Source organism: Rhagoletis pomonella, unplaced genomic scaffold (assembly GCF_013731165.1).
Source record: "Rhagoletis pomonella isolate Grant_MI unplaced genomic scaffold, Rhpom_1.0 Rhpom_scaffold_00010, whole genome shotgun sequence".
NCBI lineage: Eukaryota > Metazoa > Arthropoda > Insecta > Diptera > Tephritidae > Rhagoletis > Rhagoletis pomonella.
In genome coordinates, this window is record NW_023458564.1 from 28942995 (window position 1) to 28963810 (window position 20816).

At 36.6% G+C, this 20816-nt stretch overlaps 2 protein-coding genes across 3 annotated transcripts in view; one reads left to right on the plus strand and one right to left on the minus strand.

Annotated features, from left to right (window-relative positions):
• The first annotated feature begins 6 nt into the window (after positions 1–6).
• Positions 7–4069, plus strand: LOC118746215 (exocyst complex component 7). 2 transcript variants are annotated; one of them, XM_036480039.1, is made up of 9 exons: positions 7–186; positions 795–1501; positions 1564–2078; positions 2144–2205; positions 2268–2727; positions 2798–3095; positions 3150–3469; positions 3528–3661; positions 3736–3838. In XM_036480039.1, exons 2-9 carry the CDS (start codon positions 1288–1290, stop codon positions 3836–3838), a joined length of 2106 nt encoding a protein of 701 aa, XP_036335932.1. In that variant the 5' UTR covers positions 7–186; positions 795–1287. The 2 variants fall into 2 exon arrangements, with proteins under 2 accessions (XP_036335932.1, XP_036335931.1); XM_036480038.1 differs by lacking the exon at positions 7–186 and having other exon boundaries at positions 1288–1501; positions 3736–4069.
• The window catches only part of LOC118746216 (agrin), a 41028-nt gene continuing 24256 nt past the window's right edge, over positions 4045–20816 (minus strand). The window contains exons 3-6 of the mRNA XM_036480040.1: positions 12939–13351; positions 12208–12842; positions 11897–12094; positions 4045–4716 (exon numbers count right to left, since the gene is read on the minus strand). Coding sequence (XP_036335933.1) covers positions 4173–4716; positions 11897–12094; positions 12208–12842; positions 12939–13351 — 1790 coding nt within the window. The 3' untranslated portion in view covers positions 4045–4172. The remainder of the gene's footprint in view (positions 4717–11896; positions 12095–12207; positions 12843–12938; positions 13352–20816) is intronic.

Consider the following 20816-nt stretch of genomic DNA (forward strand, 5'->3'; position numbering starts at 1 on the left):
TGTGGATGTTTTTATTTTGGTCTCCGGCCACGAATCACCCCAAACACTTACCGAGCACCGAATTGCCGAGTACCAAGCCCTAATTTTTGTTTTGAACATAGCGAAAATAAAAAAATGCAGCGCTACGATACTGTTCGTTTGTTCACACGTTTTTCGACATGGACCATGAATCACAATACATGGAAGGTTCGTTCAGAGAATGACAATAAACTTTTGGATGTACGTTGCCACAGTTGCACGACATGTTTTGTAATGCATAAAAATTTACATATTTTTTTCATTTGTATTTGGAAAAGTATCAAAATTGAAAAAAAGTATCTCTCCAAAATTCATCGAAAAATTTATCAGTTTTGATCCACGTGGTGATCTGTCAGAAGATACCAGTTTTAGTCCGAGAATTTTTTGCTGGTAAATTCTGGTAAATGTGTCAAACGATCAGCTGTAGTGTGTTTGGCAACCAAATTGTAAACAAAAGAAAAGTGCTAATTCATGTTGAAAAGTATTTACTTACTTGTTTAAGTGGATTCTAATGAATTTGAAAGTATTTTTGGTTATTTACATGTGTGAGCTGAGTGTGTTTACATACAAAATAAGCAAAAATTTACAACCAAAATTTGGAGGTTATGTTGAAGTTGACAGAAGTTACCATTTTTTACTAGAAAGTGATCCCATACTTTTCAATGTTACTCTCTCGCTCTGTGCGAATTTTTATTTTTTGACAGTTTAACTAGTCCGAGTCCGAGGAATACGGGATTGCACCTAATATTGGCTTTGTTTCTGTTCTTTTCTAGCAGATATTTATCAGGAAGAACAAGAATGAGAAAATGGATAGAATTACGCTCACAGAGATAGCGAAATAACGAAGAAGTAAAGAGACGCAAACTAGCAAGTAATCAGCTGATCGGTGACTTGAAAATATTTGGCGCGAAGAGATCGAGAGAGAGCTGCTTTTTTCTGCTAGTTTTTTGGGTTAAGAAACGCTTTCCAACAGAAACTAGTGATAATTATCTGTTAAGAAACAAAGCTATTATTGTATCATGCCAATTATTTTCTAATAGAATTGTGCTGATAACAATTCGTAAAAAAAATCTTAGAAAAGGGGCCAAAGACGCACATCATTTTGGAAAAGGCTAAAAAAATAAAAATTGCAAAAAATCGGGTCAAAGGGTATTGGCGCTTAAAAAGGTCAAATGGCCCTTTTAGGTCACAACAGCAACACTGATTGGAGATTTCATTTATTTTAAGAAAAGCGAAACAAAACAGAAACCTTCACCAAAACATCCAATAATGAATAATTTGGATAGTTGTGGCCAAGCATCCTCCAAATTGGAGAAAGAAACATCCAATTTAGCCTTGTTAAAAGATAGAGTAGAGAAATATCATGATTTGTCGACGCAAATGTCAAGTATTTTAACTGTTTTCGAGCAACGCCTCGGAAAATTGGAGCAGACAATACTGCCAGTATATAAGGAGACAGAGCAGCTTCAAAAACGACAACAGAGTAAGATAACACAGCCCAAATTTTAAACTGGTTTTAGGAAAATAAACTTAATATTCATATAGATTTGGAAGCAACTTTAGTGTGTCTTGAAACAGTACTTGCCCACTATGATATTTCCCAGGAAGTGTGCAATCTTATTCACCAAGGGCCGATAGAAGGAAACGTTAATGGTTTTCTTGAAGCTTTGGGCAAATTGCGCGCTGCAATGGACTACTTCCTGCACCATAACTCTCAAAGCGTTGAATTGGAAAATGTGACCAGTCTTTTCAATACTGGCTGTGAAGGCTTAAACCAACATTTTCGTTTGTTACTGAAGAAACATAGCGCGCCACTTAAACCGGTTGAACTCTTAGATCTTATTTATATTGAAGATGACTCCAGCGATGAGTATACCTCCTTCCGCCAATTGTCGCAAAACACACGAGAGGAGCTAGGTACCATTGCCCATTGGCTGGAACAAAATTTGCGGCGCGAATATGCAGTAATTTATGCCACAGAAAGAGGAGAGGTGGTACTGCGTTCACTCCAAAATTTAAAGGATCATCAAAAAAGCAGCAGTTGGGGAAATGAGGCTTTGGTGTGTAGTACATATCTTACTTACACGCTGCATTGTAATTATGAAATTTAATATTACTTTCCCAGAAACCACGTCACAGTGGACGACCTGAAGTAAAGAAGAATACGTCAGCCCGGTTGCAACAAATGTTAGAAATACATACATATTTACCTTCCCATTCTAAGATAATAACTTAATTCCTTTTTGCAGTTTTGAGCGAAAAGCAAATAAATTATACTTGCGCGCAACTCAGACACTTGAACAATCAACTGGAATATCCATAAAAAAGGCTTCGTCGCAATCTGAACACTTGTCTGCTGAGGAGTTCATGGACGGTGATCAAGAACTTGACAAGTACCTTGTGATGCTCTTGGGCTTACAGCGACTACTTAATTGGGAGCGCTCTTTAATGACAGAGATCGTGCCTGCATCCAAACACGGAGATGTTTTTTCAAAGTTAGCTTACAACTCTATTGAACTGGTAGTTAAAGATGCAGAAGCAATTACAAACCGCATTATGCGTTGCATATCGCGAAAGGAGTGGACATCAGCTTTAGGAATATTTTCGGCACTCAAACGTGTAATCTTGCTTCAACCAGACATTGAACGTACCTATGACCCGCAACAGCGAGAGCAACTTACAAAGGTGCTTAATAAGCTTCAAGCAACGGTAGGATGATCGCATATTTTTCTTCATTGGTACCTATTTATATTAATGCTTAAATAATTAATGATTCAAGGGCGCTAAAGCACTAGAACATTTCCTGGATGTGGTGAAAGGTGAATCAGGCACTAACATAGTTGGCATGAGTTCAAGTACACTTGGTTATGGCTATGTTAATGTTCCGAAAGATGCTACGGTGCACGAACTGACCTCCAACACAATCTGGTTTATAGAACATTTATATGACCATTATGATGTGATTGGCTCTATCTTGCAACAAGATGTGCTTTACAGTACGCAATTGGATACAATACTCATGAAAAAAGCACTCCCTGGCGAAGAGCGTAATAAAGCATTGCTAGCAGTTTATATCAGTAAGTTAAAATCAAGTTCTAATAATTGTTGCTATTTAATACATTTTTTAATAGAAAAAGCTTTAGCGGAGCTTAATCTTTCGATAATGAACAAATGTGAGCAGTACAACGACCAAGCTACCAAACATCTCTTTCGTTTAAACAATATTCATTATATACTAAAATCTCTACAACAGTCAAATCTAATTGATTTGGTAACACTAGCAGAGCCAGATTGTGAGCAATGCTATTTAGATATGATTCGAGAACTAAAATTCTCTTACCAAAAGACTTGGTCTAAAATGCTTGTAAGCATAGGAGTAGATGAGTTGCCGCGGCCTTCACATGGCAAGGTCAAAGATAAAGATCGCAGCATATTGAAGGAGCGATTTTCAGTAAGAAGTATTTTTAAATCTATCGTTTTTCTTTACAATAATCGCATCTCCTCCACAGACGTTCAACAAGGATTTCGAAGAGGCTTGTAAAGTTCAACGTGGTATTTCCATTCCAGACGTGATTTTGAGGGAAGGTATCAAACGTGACAATGTGGAGCACATACTTCCGAAATACAATAGATTTTATGAAATGTAAGCATACTTACGCTTGATATGATTATTATACATATTTCATTATATTAATACGTACTTCTTCGTGCATTTAGGTATGCATCGGTGCAGTTCAGCAAAAATCCAGATAAATATGTAAAATATCGGCCGCATGAAATAAACCAAATGCTAAGCAAACTTTTTGATGATTCAGCTTAAGGTAAAGTTAGTAAACTCCATTATTAGTGAACATGAGTTACGAACTTGTTCATATATAGTTTATTTTTATTTTTTGTCAAAAATATGATATAAAAAATCTAACATAAATACAAACACACTTTATACTATATTTTAAACTAAACATGAGTATCACTAAAATAATAAATATTATTCAAAACTGTTTGCAAAACAGTAGAAAGAAACAAATTTAAATAAATATAAATGCATAAACAAAAATCATAAAATATCTCTTTATTTGCAGTCCATGTATTGGTCATGATTTGCAATTGATGTTTACGTTGGACTGACGTCCGCATCCAACGATTAATTCACTTCAGTAAAGATAATTTGTCGAAGGCGCCTCTGGTCGACCACATGCTCCATAGTGACTCACTTTCACTGTGTTATTTGTTCGACAGTTTTCAATGTCCAAAAAGCACTCATTAAGATAGGTCATGTTATCCGTTCCACAGATAGGTTCGAATTCTCTGGGGCAAATTCGCGCACAGCCCTTGAATTGGATACTGCTTAGGCAACGTTTTAAAGGAACAACAAATACATGCTTGCCACAGTTTTCTTTGCGCATGTGGCACTCGGATTTATAAAATTTATTATCAGATCCACAAACGAAATTTGGAGGCTGGGCGTCACAATCTGACTCGCATTCGGCAGTTAGCAAGCAATTCTTCAAGGACACCGGAACGACGCGCATGTGACAAGTGCGTCGTTTGAAATCGCACATTGATGGGAATGTGTTGCCGTCAGAACCACAAACAGGGCCGCTTTCGATGTCGCTTCGTGTACAACGCTCACCACAATCCTTTGCCTGTGCCTTTAGGTCTGTACATGGGCCAATATGAGCCAGATTTACTCCTCGTCTAAAAATATTAAATAAGTAAAGAATATTGATTAAAATTTAATTGTTATAAACGCTTTTGTGAAGTAGTTATATAACAAGTTTAGGGTCTTAACGACTCTATGCCCGAACGCCCATAGTCAAACCTTAAATAGAACTTAATAAAATTCTCTGCTTAACACTATTTTAAAATGTTTTAACCCTCTAACTGCTTTTTTAAACTTACTTTCTCATATAGGGTCACAGAGGCCCATGGAAGGAGTTGCAGGGTTAATAGTTTTCAAGAAATAATCGCTCCCTAAATTTTTCTATACATATGTATGTACATACATACATAGGTCTCTGAAGTCAGGAATTGGGTTTGAAATTTATTTATTATTTCTTAATTCATGCATTGTGCATACATTGATAATGGTTCTGCCTCAAAAACCTCCATCGGAAACGGGAAGCCAAATCGATAGTGTTGTGAGAAACGGAAGGCTTCCATTGTTTTAGTCGTCCGTATACTCCGAGGCCCAAACATCGACTCGGACCACTATCTTGTTGCAGCCAAGATACGCACCAAGAAAGGCTCAACTTCGAAAAGTTGCAGAAAAAAAAGAAACAACCTACAGGGCCACGGTGCGATCGGCACAACGCGAGCAATGTCTGACCATTATAGCAAATTGAAGAGTGATAGTGAGACGTTTTTTTCCGCAATAGGAAGAGAGAGGACGAAATACGTGAGTGCGAAGAGCTTGAAATGCTGTACGAAAGGAAAAACGCTCGAAAATTTTGCCAGAGAGCTAGGCGACTTACGGAAGGTTTCAAGACCAGGGCGAACTCCGGCAAGACCAACTGATGTTCAGAACGGACTTAAAATATGGAGGGAGCACTGGTCCACCCTACTGAATAGTAGCAGCACTGTAAGTTGTGGAGAAGACGAACCCGAGCCCCAAGTCGATGAGGACGGAGTCGATGTTCCACCACCAGACTATGACAAGCTGTTCAAGTACGGCGGAGAGGAGCTGATAAGGTGCATGCATCAATTTTTATGCATGCCCTGCGACCATACGGGAAAATTACCGCGGTACCGCCAACTCCGTCAGAATTGGGAAGGATCTCTCCGAGCCGTTTGATACCAAACGAGGTTTCTGACAAGGTGACGCCCTTTCGTATGGTTTCTTTACTATTTTTCGACAAGATATGTAATAAGAGCCGCAGAACTGAACTGCTTAGACACGATACTTTACAAGAACGTAGAAGTGTACGAGGGCTACGTCTGTTTTGCCTTCTTGGAATTAGATAGAGATGCAAAGCGTGTGGGTATGGCGCTAAACGAGGACAAAACGAAGTATCTACTGGCATCAGACAAACAGACAGAACATAAGCGTCTCGAAACCTACGTCACTTAAGAGGCGGATGCATTGAAATTTCTTCCTTCTTCATGACATATTTTTCCTTTTAAATAATTTTTAATAAATGTAATAATTTTTAGAACCAAAACTCATAATTCAAGTGCCTTGTGAGGCGAAAAAACTAAATTAAAGCCAAGGATGGCAATAATGGTATGTTCGGAATTAATGTTGAAGTTAAGTTAAAAACTCAGAAGAGTTCAGAATTTTTCTCAGCAGCTGTCCTACTCTGAATTGAGAGAGAAACACAACAACAACCACCTGGAAGAAAAGTTGAAGTATGTATAGCTGCGAGTAAAGTAACAGCAGAATTCAGAATTCTGTTGTTGGCAACGTATGTTCATTTATTTTCAATAGTTTTAATATGAAAGATAGTTCCGTTCATATCGGAAACCACATAAATAAAAGTTTGAAGATTACACAAAGTTCGCCGAAATTAATCAAATTGCAAAAAATATTTCATAAAAATTTCGAACTTTTTATTCAGAACATGAACAAAATCTACACCCCCAACAAACAAAAATCTCACAACTAAGGGTAATTTTTAGCGCCTGAAACTTAAACTTTATTTTGCCAGAATTTAATGGGCTACAAAACTGCATATTCGATAATTTTAATTTTTGTGAACTTAGAGTATACTTTGGAACTTTTTTCATGTGATTTTTAATATGAATCGAACTACATTTTAAATGAAAATGATTAAAAATAAATAAATAAATAAATAAATAAATAAGTTACAGCAAAATTAGTATTAAGTTCTATTAGAAAACTCAACTAAAAAACATTTTTCTAAGTTTTGTTTATTGTTTTTGGGATTGTGGTAGCGTACTCCTCACGCAAGCAGCATGTATCAAATTTAAAAGAAAAAATCATTATTTGCGGTATCTGGTATTTAGAGATGCCTAAACCGATCGATGAATCGGCCCATGCCGAGGCTAGAGTTTTTAGCGTTTACTTTTATTCTTGTCTTTGTCTAGATAGTCTAACCGTTAAGCCTCTGCGTAACACGTTTCCATCGAAAGTATTACATTCTTTCGTGACGATTAGCATTAATGCATTTAGTATATATCTATGCAAATAATTGCATACATAAATACCAAACGATTCAGTAAAATATTTTAAAATTAGCATTAATTAAGTACACATCGTTCATACTACATAGTGCATACTAGGGATGTTGCGAATGTGGAATTTTAGAGATCCGCGGATGCGAATGCGGATGCGGATGTCAAGTATTTTCAAGAAACAATTAGGTAAGTAAATTAAGTTATTTAAAATAAATAGATTGATATGGAAAATAATAATTTATTTTCCAGGAATGAAAATTTGGAAAAAAATTCTGTGCTCAAAGTCGTTGCTGCCAGCCGAATCGGATCAGAACATTTTTATTTTTTTAAAAAAGCACCCCGTTTTTTTATAAGCATTTGAATTATTGGAAACACTGATGATGATACCTAATTAGGTCAACCTATAGCTTTTTTATTATTTGAGCATCGATTCTCTTTATAGCCAGGCGTTTACCATTTCAGCTGGAAATCCCTATTGAAGGACTACTCTTTGACTTTAAATAGCAAAGAAGGGAGAAGTAGAGGGACAGTTTTACCACAGAAGTTTTTAGCCAAGAATCCTATAAAAAAAATATTGCTCGACAAGTAAACAAAATTACTGTTTTTAAAATTTTTGCTAAAAAAAAATTCCCCAAAGAGCCCCATTTGAAATTATTGAAACGAATATATATATGTGACATCAAAAGCAAATCACGAAAATTTGGCTAAAAATTATAGTGCACACTTTCTTCTTTTGTGTCTAGTAGATGTTTTTTTGTTTAAGATTGGTCCAAAAAAAATCATAATAACGAAAGAGACCCATGCAGGTAACACAGAAAACAAAAAAATATATATATTATTAAAAGGACTATGTTCTCTTTGACGTACGTCAAAGGTCAAGTAGAAGTGGGAACTTGTATGCCTACGGTGACCATCCGTCCTGTATTATTCGGGACAGTCCTCTTTTTTGGCCCATTATCCTGGTAATTTAGTTATTTTATACGGGACGCCAAATGTTCTGTATTTCTTTTAATGTCCTGCATTTGTCCCGTATTCGATGTTTCGACGCCTTAACAGCTCAATAAAATGGCATGCCTATGAACGAGTTTTAAGTGATGTTGGTATTTGATCGTAATTTTCTCTATAATTTTGGGGAGGAACTAGCTTACTACAATGGCTTCGCATTTAAAAGTGATAAAATTATAGTACCGCAGAAATGAATTTCAAAAATGCTGAAAGCAATACACACCGGACATTTTGGTATACAAAGTTGTGTCAAAAGAGCAAGACAAGGGCTTTATTGGAAAGGACAGTACAGTGATATTCTAGAAAAGGTCAAAAGCTGCCCGGTCTGTGGAAAACACAAAGAACTAAAGATAAGGAAGAGGTTTTAACAAAAGAAATACCCACCCTAACGTGGCAAATAGTAGCATTCGAAAATGAGCCATATATAGTAATTACAGACTCCATCGATTTGAACAAAACTTAAAAATCAAACTTCACATTAAATAATAGAGCACCTTAAAAATTCCAAAAATATTTGAAAGTGATAACGACACATCATACAAAAGCAAAGAATTTGAAGATTTTGCAACTACCTGGTGTTTTAGTCATCGCACATCTAGCCCGCTACATTCACAAGGGAACGGATTATCAGAACGAGCAGTCCAGTTGGTAAAAAATATATTGCGAAAGTGTAGCCTCGACAATACAAGTTGCGTTCGCGTAGCTGTTGATTATTCATGTTTAACCAAAACTTTCAGGTTTTTGCGTTCGCGTACGCAAAAAACTCGCAAAGGAGGGGAAATTGAGAGAGCAAAGTGACATTTCATTTTGAGGGGAAGCTGCTGGTTTCTGCTGGAAAAATTTTTAGGTCCATTCAATAACTTTTCAAGTAAGTACTTGCAGCGAGAGCGTAAAAGAAAAATAGAGAGTAAATTTGAGAGCAAGAGAAATTTTTCAGAAAAAGTTATTGGACGCAAAACTAGTAAAAAATTGCAACTTAAGCCATTTTGACACTTAAGTTTTGGCGCGCAATTTTCTTTTTAATTGGGAATAGTTCCCATCGTCATAAAAATAAAAAAAATATACGATAGATTTAAATTTTTCATCCATATTTTTATTTCACTAATTATGTTTCATCAAATCATCCTCTTAAACAGTTTGTTTACATTTGAATTTGAAACATAACCTTACCTTTTGACTCCTGCAAATTCCTGCTAGTAAAATTTTTACTTGCAAGAATTTGCAGCTCTCTCGGGTTGTTACGCTCTCGAATTCGCTCTCTCTTGCAAATATTTTGGGTTATTGAATGCATTTCCAGTAAAAACTTGCAAGTACTAGTAACAATTCGTAAAAATTTTTTGATATTGAATTGACCTTTTGCCAACAGGAAAACAGCTGATCAAAAACAGCTGGTTTGAATTTCCGCAAATCACAAAATTGAATTTGATGGTTTGAAAGTTAAAAATTACAAAATGCGGCTAATTAAACTTGTAAGAAGAAAGTAGCTATTTGTTAAATCAATAAACTGTGTCAAGATACCACTTTGTGATGAGTTTTCGTACGTTTTAAATTTTGCACTTTTGAATGTAAATAAAAATGATATTAGCTGTTCGTCGAACTTGCAAGTTTCTGCAAATTTTCTCTTCGCGTACTGTTTGGATATTTTTCTCTTGGGAGAGAACTGGTGACATTTCGCCGGAATTTTGCTGTTGGTTGGTTTTTACTGGAGATTTTAAACGAACGCACCTACAGACTACAGGCTTGCACTATTTAACTGGAATAATACTCCTAGAGATCCAATATTAGGTTCCCTAAACCAAAGACAATGCAGTAGAATCACGCGTTCACAAGTTCCAACCTCAAATCAAAATCTTCAGCCTAAAATAATAGAAGGTATTGCGAATAGACTGCAGATTTTAAGAGAAGAACAGTCGTCATATGCTAAGCGAAAGCTGAAAATTTTCAACCTTAAGATCACATACGAATGAAAATGGCACACAGAGGTTGGTCAACTGGTGAAATAGTAAAACATCACGAAAATAATCCAAGGTCTGTTTTAGTTCAATTGGATGACGGCCGCATATTCAGGAGGAATACATCTTGGGTACGCAAAACTGATGCTAAACTGCCAGTCCCAGAAAAAGTAATAGTACCTCACACAACTATGGAAATGTGTCAAGCCTCACCAACTAATTGCAAAGCAACATTCGACCAGTCTCAATCAACACCATCTTCTCAGCAAATGACTTGGAAACTACAAGAAAAGCGATCAATCCGGCAGTAACTCTGCCTGTAAAAGTAGCTCCGCCTCCTTTGCAACTCTCCACAAGATCAGGAAGAATTGTGAAGCCACCTTTGAGATTGAACTTGTAATCGTAAATATTACTTAATATTAAACTAAGAACTGAATAGTAAAATACTGATCTCAAAACTGAATTTACAAATATGGATTAATTGTAACATTTAAATTAAGTTTTCGCCAATGCAATTTAAAATATTCATTGTCTCTATAATTAATTTAATGTTTACTACTAACTAAATACATAAATTAAACACTTCTATTTTCTATAAAAAAAGAGGGATGAAACGTCGAGTCCACTCATGTGACGTATGAGTACGTAGAAATTAATAGTATAGTGTATTGTGGCACTAATGTATGTATATCGATAATAATTCGTCACGACTGATGTAAAACATTTGGAATGAAAAATAAACCATCCTCTTGAGCATAACGTGTTGTCTATTTTATTAACTGATCTTACATAACGAATCATCGTTTAAATCCTTTTCTCGGTAGGTTTGTTGATTTAGACTTTATTATGGATTTCGCCAGAATATCTATATGGATTGAAAAAGTTGTGGAACAAATGTTGCTAACGAAGCGATTTTCTGCCTAACTCCGCAATAAAATTTGCATTTTGCTTACTTTAGTCCTACAATTGCTACGTCCATTTCTAGGGGTTTATCGCCTTTAAGAAAAATCTTGCCATACATATATTATACCTAGACATGTATTTTATCGAAATCCGCAATAAATTTTTTTTTTTGCAAAAATCCGATGTTTAACACCTTACTAAATATATCTCAACATAAGTTTTCGAAAACAAATTACAAAAAATTGTTGATTCTCACCAAAAAAAACCACCTCCTCATAAAAAAATTATTTTAAAAATAGTTCCTGAAAACCCCCCAATTTTTTAAACATGTATTTTATACGGAATTAAACAAGGAATACGATGGTATAATTTTAAATCCCTAATTTACTGGTCTTTACTATGGAAATCATCTTCAGAAAGTTCAAATGTTAATAGCTAAGCTAGCTTTGCAACAATCTTGACCCCCTTATATGTAGATATGTTAAGCCCGTTTATTTAGCTTTAAAACGACGTTAAGATGAAGTCTCTACGATGCGCAGAACCCGATACATAACTATTTGAAGTAGTACATGATTAGTCAGAATCACGAAAAATTGCAAACTTTGACAGATCACATCTCCGAAGAAGAAAAATTAAAAAAAAAATTCCTCGAACCCGTGTTAGCTTATTTCATGTATAGAACCCATAAAAAAAAATTGAAGCGAATCGGAGACATGACATATTTTTTTTTACGAAATCCGTCCGACTTAAAAAAGAATGGCTCTCATGAAGACTGTTACAATAAAAAAAAAAAAACGAAATTTGAAAGCTTTAAACGCGTCTCCTGAATAATTCCGATATGTAGATATTTGCATTTTTGTAATGCATGGAGACAGACTTACAAGCATGTTGCATGCGCCAACTCGCACTCATTGTTGTACGTTTTTGAATCACTGCCGCAGAGTTTATCGTTTCGATTGGAAGAAAATATAGACCCAAATAAGTTGTTGAAATCTTTGCAGGGCGGCAGCTGTTTGCATCGGTTTAAACGAGTTTTACACTTGTCCATGCCCATTTTTTGTATAGATTTGCGTTGAGGACTGCAATAAGAAATTCAGAACAACAAAATGTGAAATTTATCAAACTACATATCTACATTAACTTCACAGCATGTCTGATCCGCTTTACGCTGTACCGGCTTACGCCTACTTACCCACAATTGAGCATTTTCAATTCGCAGAGCGATGAATAAATATTACCATCGCTTCCGCATACATACTGCGATGGTGCGTCTGATGTTGGCGGACATTCGGTGGGACAGTTATCAGCTGCTTTGCTGCCATTACTATTTCGCTCCTGCGACATGCAGAACGATAGCGGTACTTCGAAGATATGCTTGCCACAGTTGTAGGCACGCATTTTACATGGACTGGCGTACAACCGCCCATCAGAACCGCAGGTGGGCCGCGCAACGCGCCAGCAAGACTCACGACACATGCGCGTCGATTGGCAATGCTTTCGACTGGTCTTCACGACGCCTTGGCTGCATGTTAGTAATTTCATTTCGCATGTCGAATTATACACGTTGCCGTCCGATGCACAGATTGGCCCATCTTTCGGCGCGCTCTTACAATCTACTGGACAGGATTCGCGTATGGCACTGATGTTGCTGCAGGCGCCCACGTGCGACATGCTAACCGCAGCCATACCCACACGACACGCTTGCACGCGCAACATGCAACGATTTAGGTAAGTGTGGCCATCGGTGCCACAAACTGGATCCTTCTCTGTTGGACAGCGGTGTTTGCATTCAGAGCCCCGCGCCCGTTCACAACCATCTTTAACGGCCTGTAATTTTTGACAAAAGTTCATGCATGGGTAATATTTTTATGCCACTACATATACATATATGTATGTATGAGTACACTTCCATATGATACTTACCTTCATTGTATTTGACCCATTTCGGGAGCAAGTTTTTTTCTTCATTTCACACAGATTCGCATAAATTAAACCATCGGAGCTGCAAACCGGTATCGCGCCTACTGTTGTACTTGGCGGGCAAGATCTAGGGCAGGCGTTGGCGCTTCCACGTTGTTGTCGCTGTGCTGCATCCTCCTCTAGACCCACTGCGCTCATAGCGGCATTAATGTACTCCGAATATAGCAAAGCGGATCGACTAAGAATGGGCGATGATGTGTGGGTGTTGACGGCGTTTCCTGCAGAGTTAAATGGCAAATGTTCCTTGCTGTTGCGATAACTGATGATAGGTGAGTCATCTGTGCTTTGTGTGTAATGGATAATTGGCGCTTGTGCCGGCAATTTAATGAACTTAATTGGGGAGTCAGTAGTGGCGCCTGCAAAGGAGGAAAGAGATCGTATGTAGTACGAAAAATGTAGTTACCTTTCAGTAATATATATTTAAGAATATTTATATACGTTAGGGTGCCGCTTATTTGGACCAGTGTCTATATTGAATGTATTATCCGCTAGATATGTGCATACTGAAGCCTTAAAAGTTAATTTTTTTACTTACATATATTTTACTTTACCTTTATAGTCCTCTTATATTTTATTTTAATGCATATAATTTGTATCCATGAATTTCAGATATATATTACATATAAGCAGGGATCGAGACAAAATAGTGTGATCAAAACTAAATGTCGTTCTCGTAGTTTGTTCCCAAGAGCACTTAAAAACCCAAATAGAAATGAGAACAAACCCTTCGGAAATATTTTCACAAGAGCGAAAGTGAGAACAAAACTGTCGAAAACGTTCTCAATGGAAATTGTATAAGAACAAAACCCTGTGGAACGTTCCCGAAGAGAATAAAATGCGAACAATACTTTCGGGAACATTGCTAACAGAGCAAACTGGGTACAAAAGTCTCCGGAACGTTCTGTTTAAAAACAAAACGGGAACAAAGGTTTAAGAAACTTTCTCTCGAAAAATCATTTGGGAACTAAAGTCTCAGAAACTTTCTGATAGAGAACGAAACAGGAAGAAATCTTCTCTGAACTATTCCGAAGGATGAAAGCAAAAACAAAATTTTTCTCAAAGCTTCTCAGAACGTTTGAATTGTTTGAATACTGAAATTAACCAAATAAGAAAGTCAACGAAAGACTTAAGACACGAATTTTTATTGCACAGAAAATGAAACATTGCTTCATAAATGGACAGTTAACCCTAATGATAAAGGATCTGGAAGTTGAAATAATCAAGCTTTCCTCTGGCTTAGAATTAACAGTCATGGTTATCACTGACCAATTTTGTATCTCAACACGCAGACGGTCCTCTCATTCTTAACGTTAAGTTCTCAAAACGTTTGTTCTCGGTTTGTTCTCGCGCAAGACGTTCCTCGGACTTCTGTTCTTATTTAATCCTCCTTGAAAACGTTGTCGATACTTTCGTTCTAATTTTGTTCTCAGAACTAAACCACAAGCCGATCGAGTTCTCGGTCCCTGCATTTAAGGCACAGCGAAGTTGATTAGAAATCCTATGTCTCAGGGTCTCAAGCAATAGCTTACTTTCAAGCTACATACATATGTACATACACCATAAATCGTAAAAAATCTTGGCCGAAAGTAAAATGTTCCAGTTATCCAGTTATACACCACAAATAGCGGGAAAGATTTCACTTACGCAAAATGCATTTGTGTATACATAATGTGACCAACCGTAGTTCTTTCGGAAGTACAGTACTTTTTTTCGCTCTTGTACTTCGTACTTCGAAGTACAGTCAAATGTACTTCTCTGCAATGTTTTGTACTTCAGGAGGGAGATTTTGTAACCAGTTAGCGACAATTTTGGATCGCTATCGCACTTTTTGACGCATGATATAAATGTTTTTGTCGCTAACTGGTTTCGGAATATCCCCCCAGGTCCCGTACTTCTCCGATCTTCTGGACGGTCATCACGTGGCCTGGGCGATAAATTCGTTCAAACCATTAAAGTGGCCGTGGACCGATGGCTTCATACCTGCGCAGCTGCAAAGGCCTCTGAAAGTGTCGTGCAGTTGGTTGGATCCTATTTATGCAAACTGCGTGAGGGCCGATACATCCCCAAGGCTTGGAGGTTAGTCAGTGTTGCGTTCATCCCGAAGGCCGGAAAAGGCGCTCCACTCCACCACCAGGCACTCCAAAGGCAATAGTCAAGTATATTCATAATCTGGGGTTGAAACCAACCTAATAAAGCTTATATACAGCTTACTTCGCGACAGAACTGTCGCGGCGGAGTGGGGTAGCGCCTGCACTCAGTGCAGAGTCATTAGGAGCACTTCCTGTTCTGTATTGCGGTTGAAATGACCTTCTAGAGAAACTGGAAAAAGTGGGTTGTCGGGTGATCGCCCATGTAGATGATGTGGAACTTTTGATTAAGGGACGATTTCTAGACAACCTTTTTGATCTGGTTCAAGGTTACCTGAACCAGGTAACTAGGTGGGCCATCAACGGAGGCTGTCGTGGAAGTCTAACATTGAGGAAAGGGTAAGAAAGGTGTCGGTTGCCTTGTACTGCTGTAGGGGAGCTATCGGTAAAAAGTGAGGTATCTCGCCCAGTGTTGCCATTGAGAATTTTCAGAAAGTCGCAAAAAAGGGGTCATTGACGAAAAAAAGGTTCAACATATTATTTTTGCTCTTTTTTACTACACTGAGAAAAGAGTTTAGTTACGTCAACTAAATATGTTTTTCTCAACACATGATTTGGTTATAGTTACATTATTTGTTTATAGTTACCCAATCATGTGTTGAGAGGAATATATTTGGCTGACTTTTTTCTGAGTGTAGTAAAAAAAAAAACAAAAAAAAACAAAAAAAATATTCCGACGAGCTGATAACCTCCTCCTTTTTTGGAAGTCGGTTAAAAAATCTCAGACTCAGGGCCAAAAAATAAAAATTTTCAAAAAGTCGGGCCAAAGGGTATTGGCGATTAAAAAGGATCAAATTGCCCCTTTAGTCGCACAACGGCAACACTGCTCTCGCCCAAATTAATTCATTAGCCCTAGGAAACCAGATTTAAGCCTATGTATGTGTTTTCAAGGAGCCCTTGTCTGATGAAACTCACTAGAAAAGGCTACACTTGTAAAATAGGATTTAGCGGAGCATTAGGATCCACACCTACACTGGCGCTTAACATACATGGGTTCAACACGGCGCCTGCGGATATTGCATACAGAATTGTCGCAGCACGAACAGCTATTGAGCTAAGGGAAACCGGGTCCTTTTGTGACATAAAAAAAAGGAAAATAAGACGTTTCTCTGCTGCAACAAATGTTTTTGTAGGGCACTTTAAAACAGGTTACCTCTCAAGGGCTTCTTACAGGTCATTGTGTGATTGGTATTCATGCGGTGGGACTAGGAATCTCAACTGATCCTTTTTTATCAGCTGTCAAGAGGAAGATGAAGTGGAATCATCTCCACACTTTCTTTTAGACTGTGGCGCGAGGCTAAGATGGAAGCATTTTGGCTCGCACTTCTGAACAAACTCTGGGCTCTCAGGGATCGAAATTAGCTGCATTCGAAATTTCGTAATCGGCGCTAACTTAACCCAATCTAACCTATACTTCTTTGAGCTATGAAATAGTTGGTCACATTATGTATACATACTACGTAGTTATAAAAGAAAACCACTGCACCAATCAATATGTGTTACAAGTAAAATGGAATTATTTTAATAAGGGCGGTATCGTTTTGAAAGCTGTATGACAAGAAGAGAGTGTGATGAAAGCTTGCATAGAGGTTTCATTTTGGATTTATAAGGTTCTTGATTCGCCCAAAATCGCTTAGACGATTCTAGATAAGAAATATGTAATTCGGTTTTTGTGGCGATTCAAAAAGAGCTTGGATGATGTGCTATAGTTATAGGGCGCACTATATGTGCTTTTCCCGTATCAAATAGAATAGGTGAAGGTGAATAGGTGTTTTAAATATGTATGTATGCATATGTATACATATATCGTTACCTTAATATAGATATTTCCTAAATCAGATCGTCTTTGAAATGGAAAAAACTAAGATTTTTTATTGCATACAACGATGTGGGGACTCATAATTCGATGAAATGTATCATAATCAATAAAAAGTGAATTTTGGATTTTTAGTTAGTTATTTACGGCCTTTTGCATTTGTGCGACGATGTGAGGTGCGACCTTTCTACTTTAACGATAGGCATAGTTAACAGTGTTGTGTTAAAGTGTTTAAGTGCATTAACTATCTCGATTATTCTGGAATATGATTGACTTGAAAGATAATATCAGATATTTAACCCCAATTACCAATTGCCCTACAAATCTTACGAGCGCTCATATTTTGTTTATAAATATTTACACATATATGTATATACATACATACATACCAAAACAAATACCCAGTAGGAAAAGATAATGTGTGACAATGTATAAAGAGTTGGTTCCGCAGAGTTTGAACCCGCGACCAACGAGGTGGTAGTCCGACACGTTTCCATTCGTGTACAGATACCGTTGAAATAATATGGAAAAAGGTATGCTTAGGTTCAAAATTACACATGACACCTTAGATCGCATGGGAATGCAATAATTCAGCTACCACCATAAGTTGGCTTCAAACCTTCTACGAGACATTACCCATTAGCTTACATTGCGTTGCATGTTTTCATTCCAAAGTAGTTAGTTATAAACGTATGTATGGACATACATGCATAGTAACATATGCACATATTTACATGTGCTCTATGTAAGATAGTTATGCGCAGAGTGCTTCCAACAGCAACCGCCTTTCGCTCCTAAGTGAAAACGAGATTATGGCGTAGTTGGAATACTTGAATCATTTATGCGTTTGCATATTTGTAGAAACCTGACCTCGACAAGTTATTTGTTTGTTTATGTTTTCAAGCATTATTAACACGTCACAATGGGCATTTTCTCTCACCAAATATCCACATGGAAAGCTTATTTATACATACATATGTACATGCACACATACATATGTACATATGTAAATCCTTATGTACGAGTGCATACATATGCTTTTCATTTTCTTATTTGCGCTTAATGTTCATAGCAGCTTTTGATGCTAGGGTGGTTGAAGACAAACGAAAAAAATAAGACCAATCAGTTTGATAGTCTTTTGCTATACATACATACATATGTAGTATAGCGCCTGTCCAGTGAAGAAAGTGGCCTTAAGCCGCAAAACACTCTTTCATACTATCAAAACCCTTATCTCGGATATCAAAGTTTTAGCGCTTTATGAATAACACTGTGCGACAAGTTTATGACAATTAAAACCAGCCCGGACTTTGCTTATATTTTCTGAAAGCGTACATATCCAGTAATAAAACACTCGATGGATTTGAAAAAGTTAGCTCGTATTTTTATTTTATGGCCTACTAAAGTTTTCATGTCCCGGCCTAAGGAGTTTTCTAAAAAATTTAAAAATTGTTAAAATAAATGTCTGAGCGAAATTAAAGGTTTAAACATACATATGTAGTAAAATTTCAAGGGAAATATTTTCGTAGAACATTTTAACCCATTAGCTCCCGCCCTATAAAGTCGTTTTGACCATATATTAAAGAAACCCCGCAAAAAGGCAAATTTAGAACTTCGTTAGAAGATTGATATATTGAAAATTATTCTTCGGAAAATTTTACTTCTCAGGCAAAAACTTTATGCCACCAACGTAAAAGCCTCTAAACAATAAAAAAAAATCTATGCCAAGAAGGAATAACAGCCAAACTCGATTTTAGAAATTTTCAAATGAAATATGAGCAGGAAATACTTCCACCAAAGGTTAAGCAATTAAGAGCTCAGGTAAGTTTTAAGCATTTTAACATGGGCAAGGTTTATTTCTTAATTTCTTTTTTTTTGCTTTTTTCCTTTCGTTTGCTTCTACTTAATAGATGGAATTACCTCCTTTGAGTTAAGGTTTGGTGGAAATCAACTATTACTCATATGTACGCGGCGTATGAGTAACATTCTTTCCAGCATTCATTCTGCGCGATCGAAAAAGTTTCTTCAAAATCTTTGGTTTTAATAAACAATGAAGCTAATTTATGAATGTAGTAGATATTTTTAAATTCTTTTAAGCCTGTAGCGAAGTAATCTACCGACCATTGAATTTCGAAAGAATATTATATGTATATTTTTATGAATGTTACCTCTTTAATGCTGAAATATGTGTTTTGAATTCTTTGGGTATTATGTGGGATAAATTTTTAAGATGTGGGTAAATGAGGGATTTTTCCCGATTTTCGTGGGTAATTTAACAGAGAATGTGTGGCATCACCGGTCTACAGGATAAGAGCTCTCTCTATCTGTCCATTGATGATTTTGACCGTTATTGTTTTAGAATCTGCGCCTTACACTGTGCACGTCTATACAAAATTTATAGAAAGCTTAAAAACGCTCTGCATGCGGCGAATGCAATAACTTCGGCTAATTCATGCAGCAATTTCTTGTGGATGTAAGCTATTTTTTTTTTCATTTTTGAACTTTTTGTTTATTCTGCATATTGTTTCATAACCCAGTCTAATACGTGTGCATACATATACAAACATTTGTATGAATGGATGTATATACATGTATAAACATATGTACATGCTTTTATATGGCACACTGTTAACAACAACGTGAAGAGTTCTCTTCAGTGGAACGGAAGAGATTCTAAAACGGTAGCAAGACAGCATATAATTTTCAGATTAGATCTAATTGTCTAACTATGGACATAAGCATGTATGTATCAATCTATCTATATTCATATATAGATATCCCAGCACAAAATACGATAACCTTAGAAATAAAAGTGGAATCGAAAGAATATTGGTAAGCGCTTCCCCTTTTGCTTCCTGAAGGCATTACTTTAACATGGGCAGGTCATTGTAATATCTTCTGGAATATATCCCAGCAAAAAATTTGGAATCGCTTAAAGTTGAAACGAGTTGAAGTTATAAATGTACACTGAGCAAAAAAATCAACCAAAATTGGTTAATATTACCAAATTCAAACATGAAAAGGAATCAACGCATTTTTTGTTAATATTAACAATATCTTGGTTGATATTGTCAGTAATGATTTGGTTATCTTAGTCACACTTTTGTTTACATTAAACAAATTGTTGGTTGCCGATTTTTTCGCTTGAATACGCTTACTTACTTCACAGATGCTTTTTCATAATTCGGAGAAGTAAAACAAAAATTTGTATTATCATTTTAACACGCTGCCTCTGACGGGATTTGAACATAATAGCAAGCATCTCCGCACACTCAGCTACAGTCCCTTTATAAATGTGTCTTTAAATGTTTAATTTGAATTAATTTTGTTCGTCGTTCGATTTGGTTCTGCACTTCATAGATGCTTTTTTCATAATTAAGAAAAACCAAAAACAGAAAAAATGGCAACAATAACAATTTTCGCAATTTACTCGAAATTTTGGAGGTGTACACTTAAAATGAACCTCAGATTCAGAAACAGAGGCGAAATACATGTCGATAGGTGGGTCTTGTTAAATACACAGGCCGCTTTTTTTTGAGCCGAAAACTTCGAGTAAACTGTGAATCGCAATTAACTCGAAATTTAGGAGGTGTACGAGTCAAACGGACTTCACATTCGGATTCAGATCAATTTGCTTATGCCGGTTATTAAACAAAGTAACGTCAATTATTTCCTCTAAGCAGCGACGTTGCTATCTGATTCTTAGCATTGTCATTATTTCTCTACTTACATTCTTAAATGCATTCCAGACTTTTTAACGCTTAACATATGTTCAGCGATATTATCTGTACTCAGGCGGAAAGTATATGTACAGCAGTTTCCAGCACATTTTTACATGCCATCGAGACATTATGACCA

Coding starts and splice junctions, on each gene's coding strand:
- LOC118746215 (XM_036480039.1), top strand. CDS start 1,288: ATGAATAATTTGGATAGTTGTGGCCAAGCATCCTCCAAATTGGAGAAA. Junction 2,079..2,143: donor GTTGGGGAAATGAGGCTTTG/GTGTGTAGTACA, acceptor TTACTTTCCCAG/AAACCACGTCACAGTGGACG. Junction 3,662..3,735: donor TACAATAGATTTTATGAAAT/GTAAGCATACTT, acceptor TCGTGCATTTAG/GTATGCATCGGTGCAGTTCA.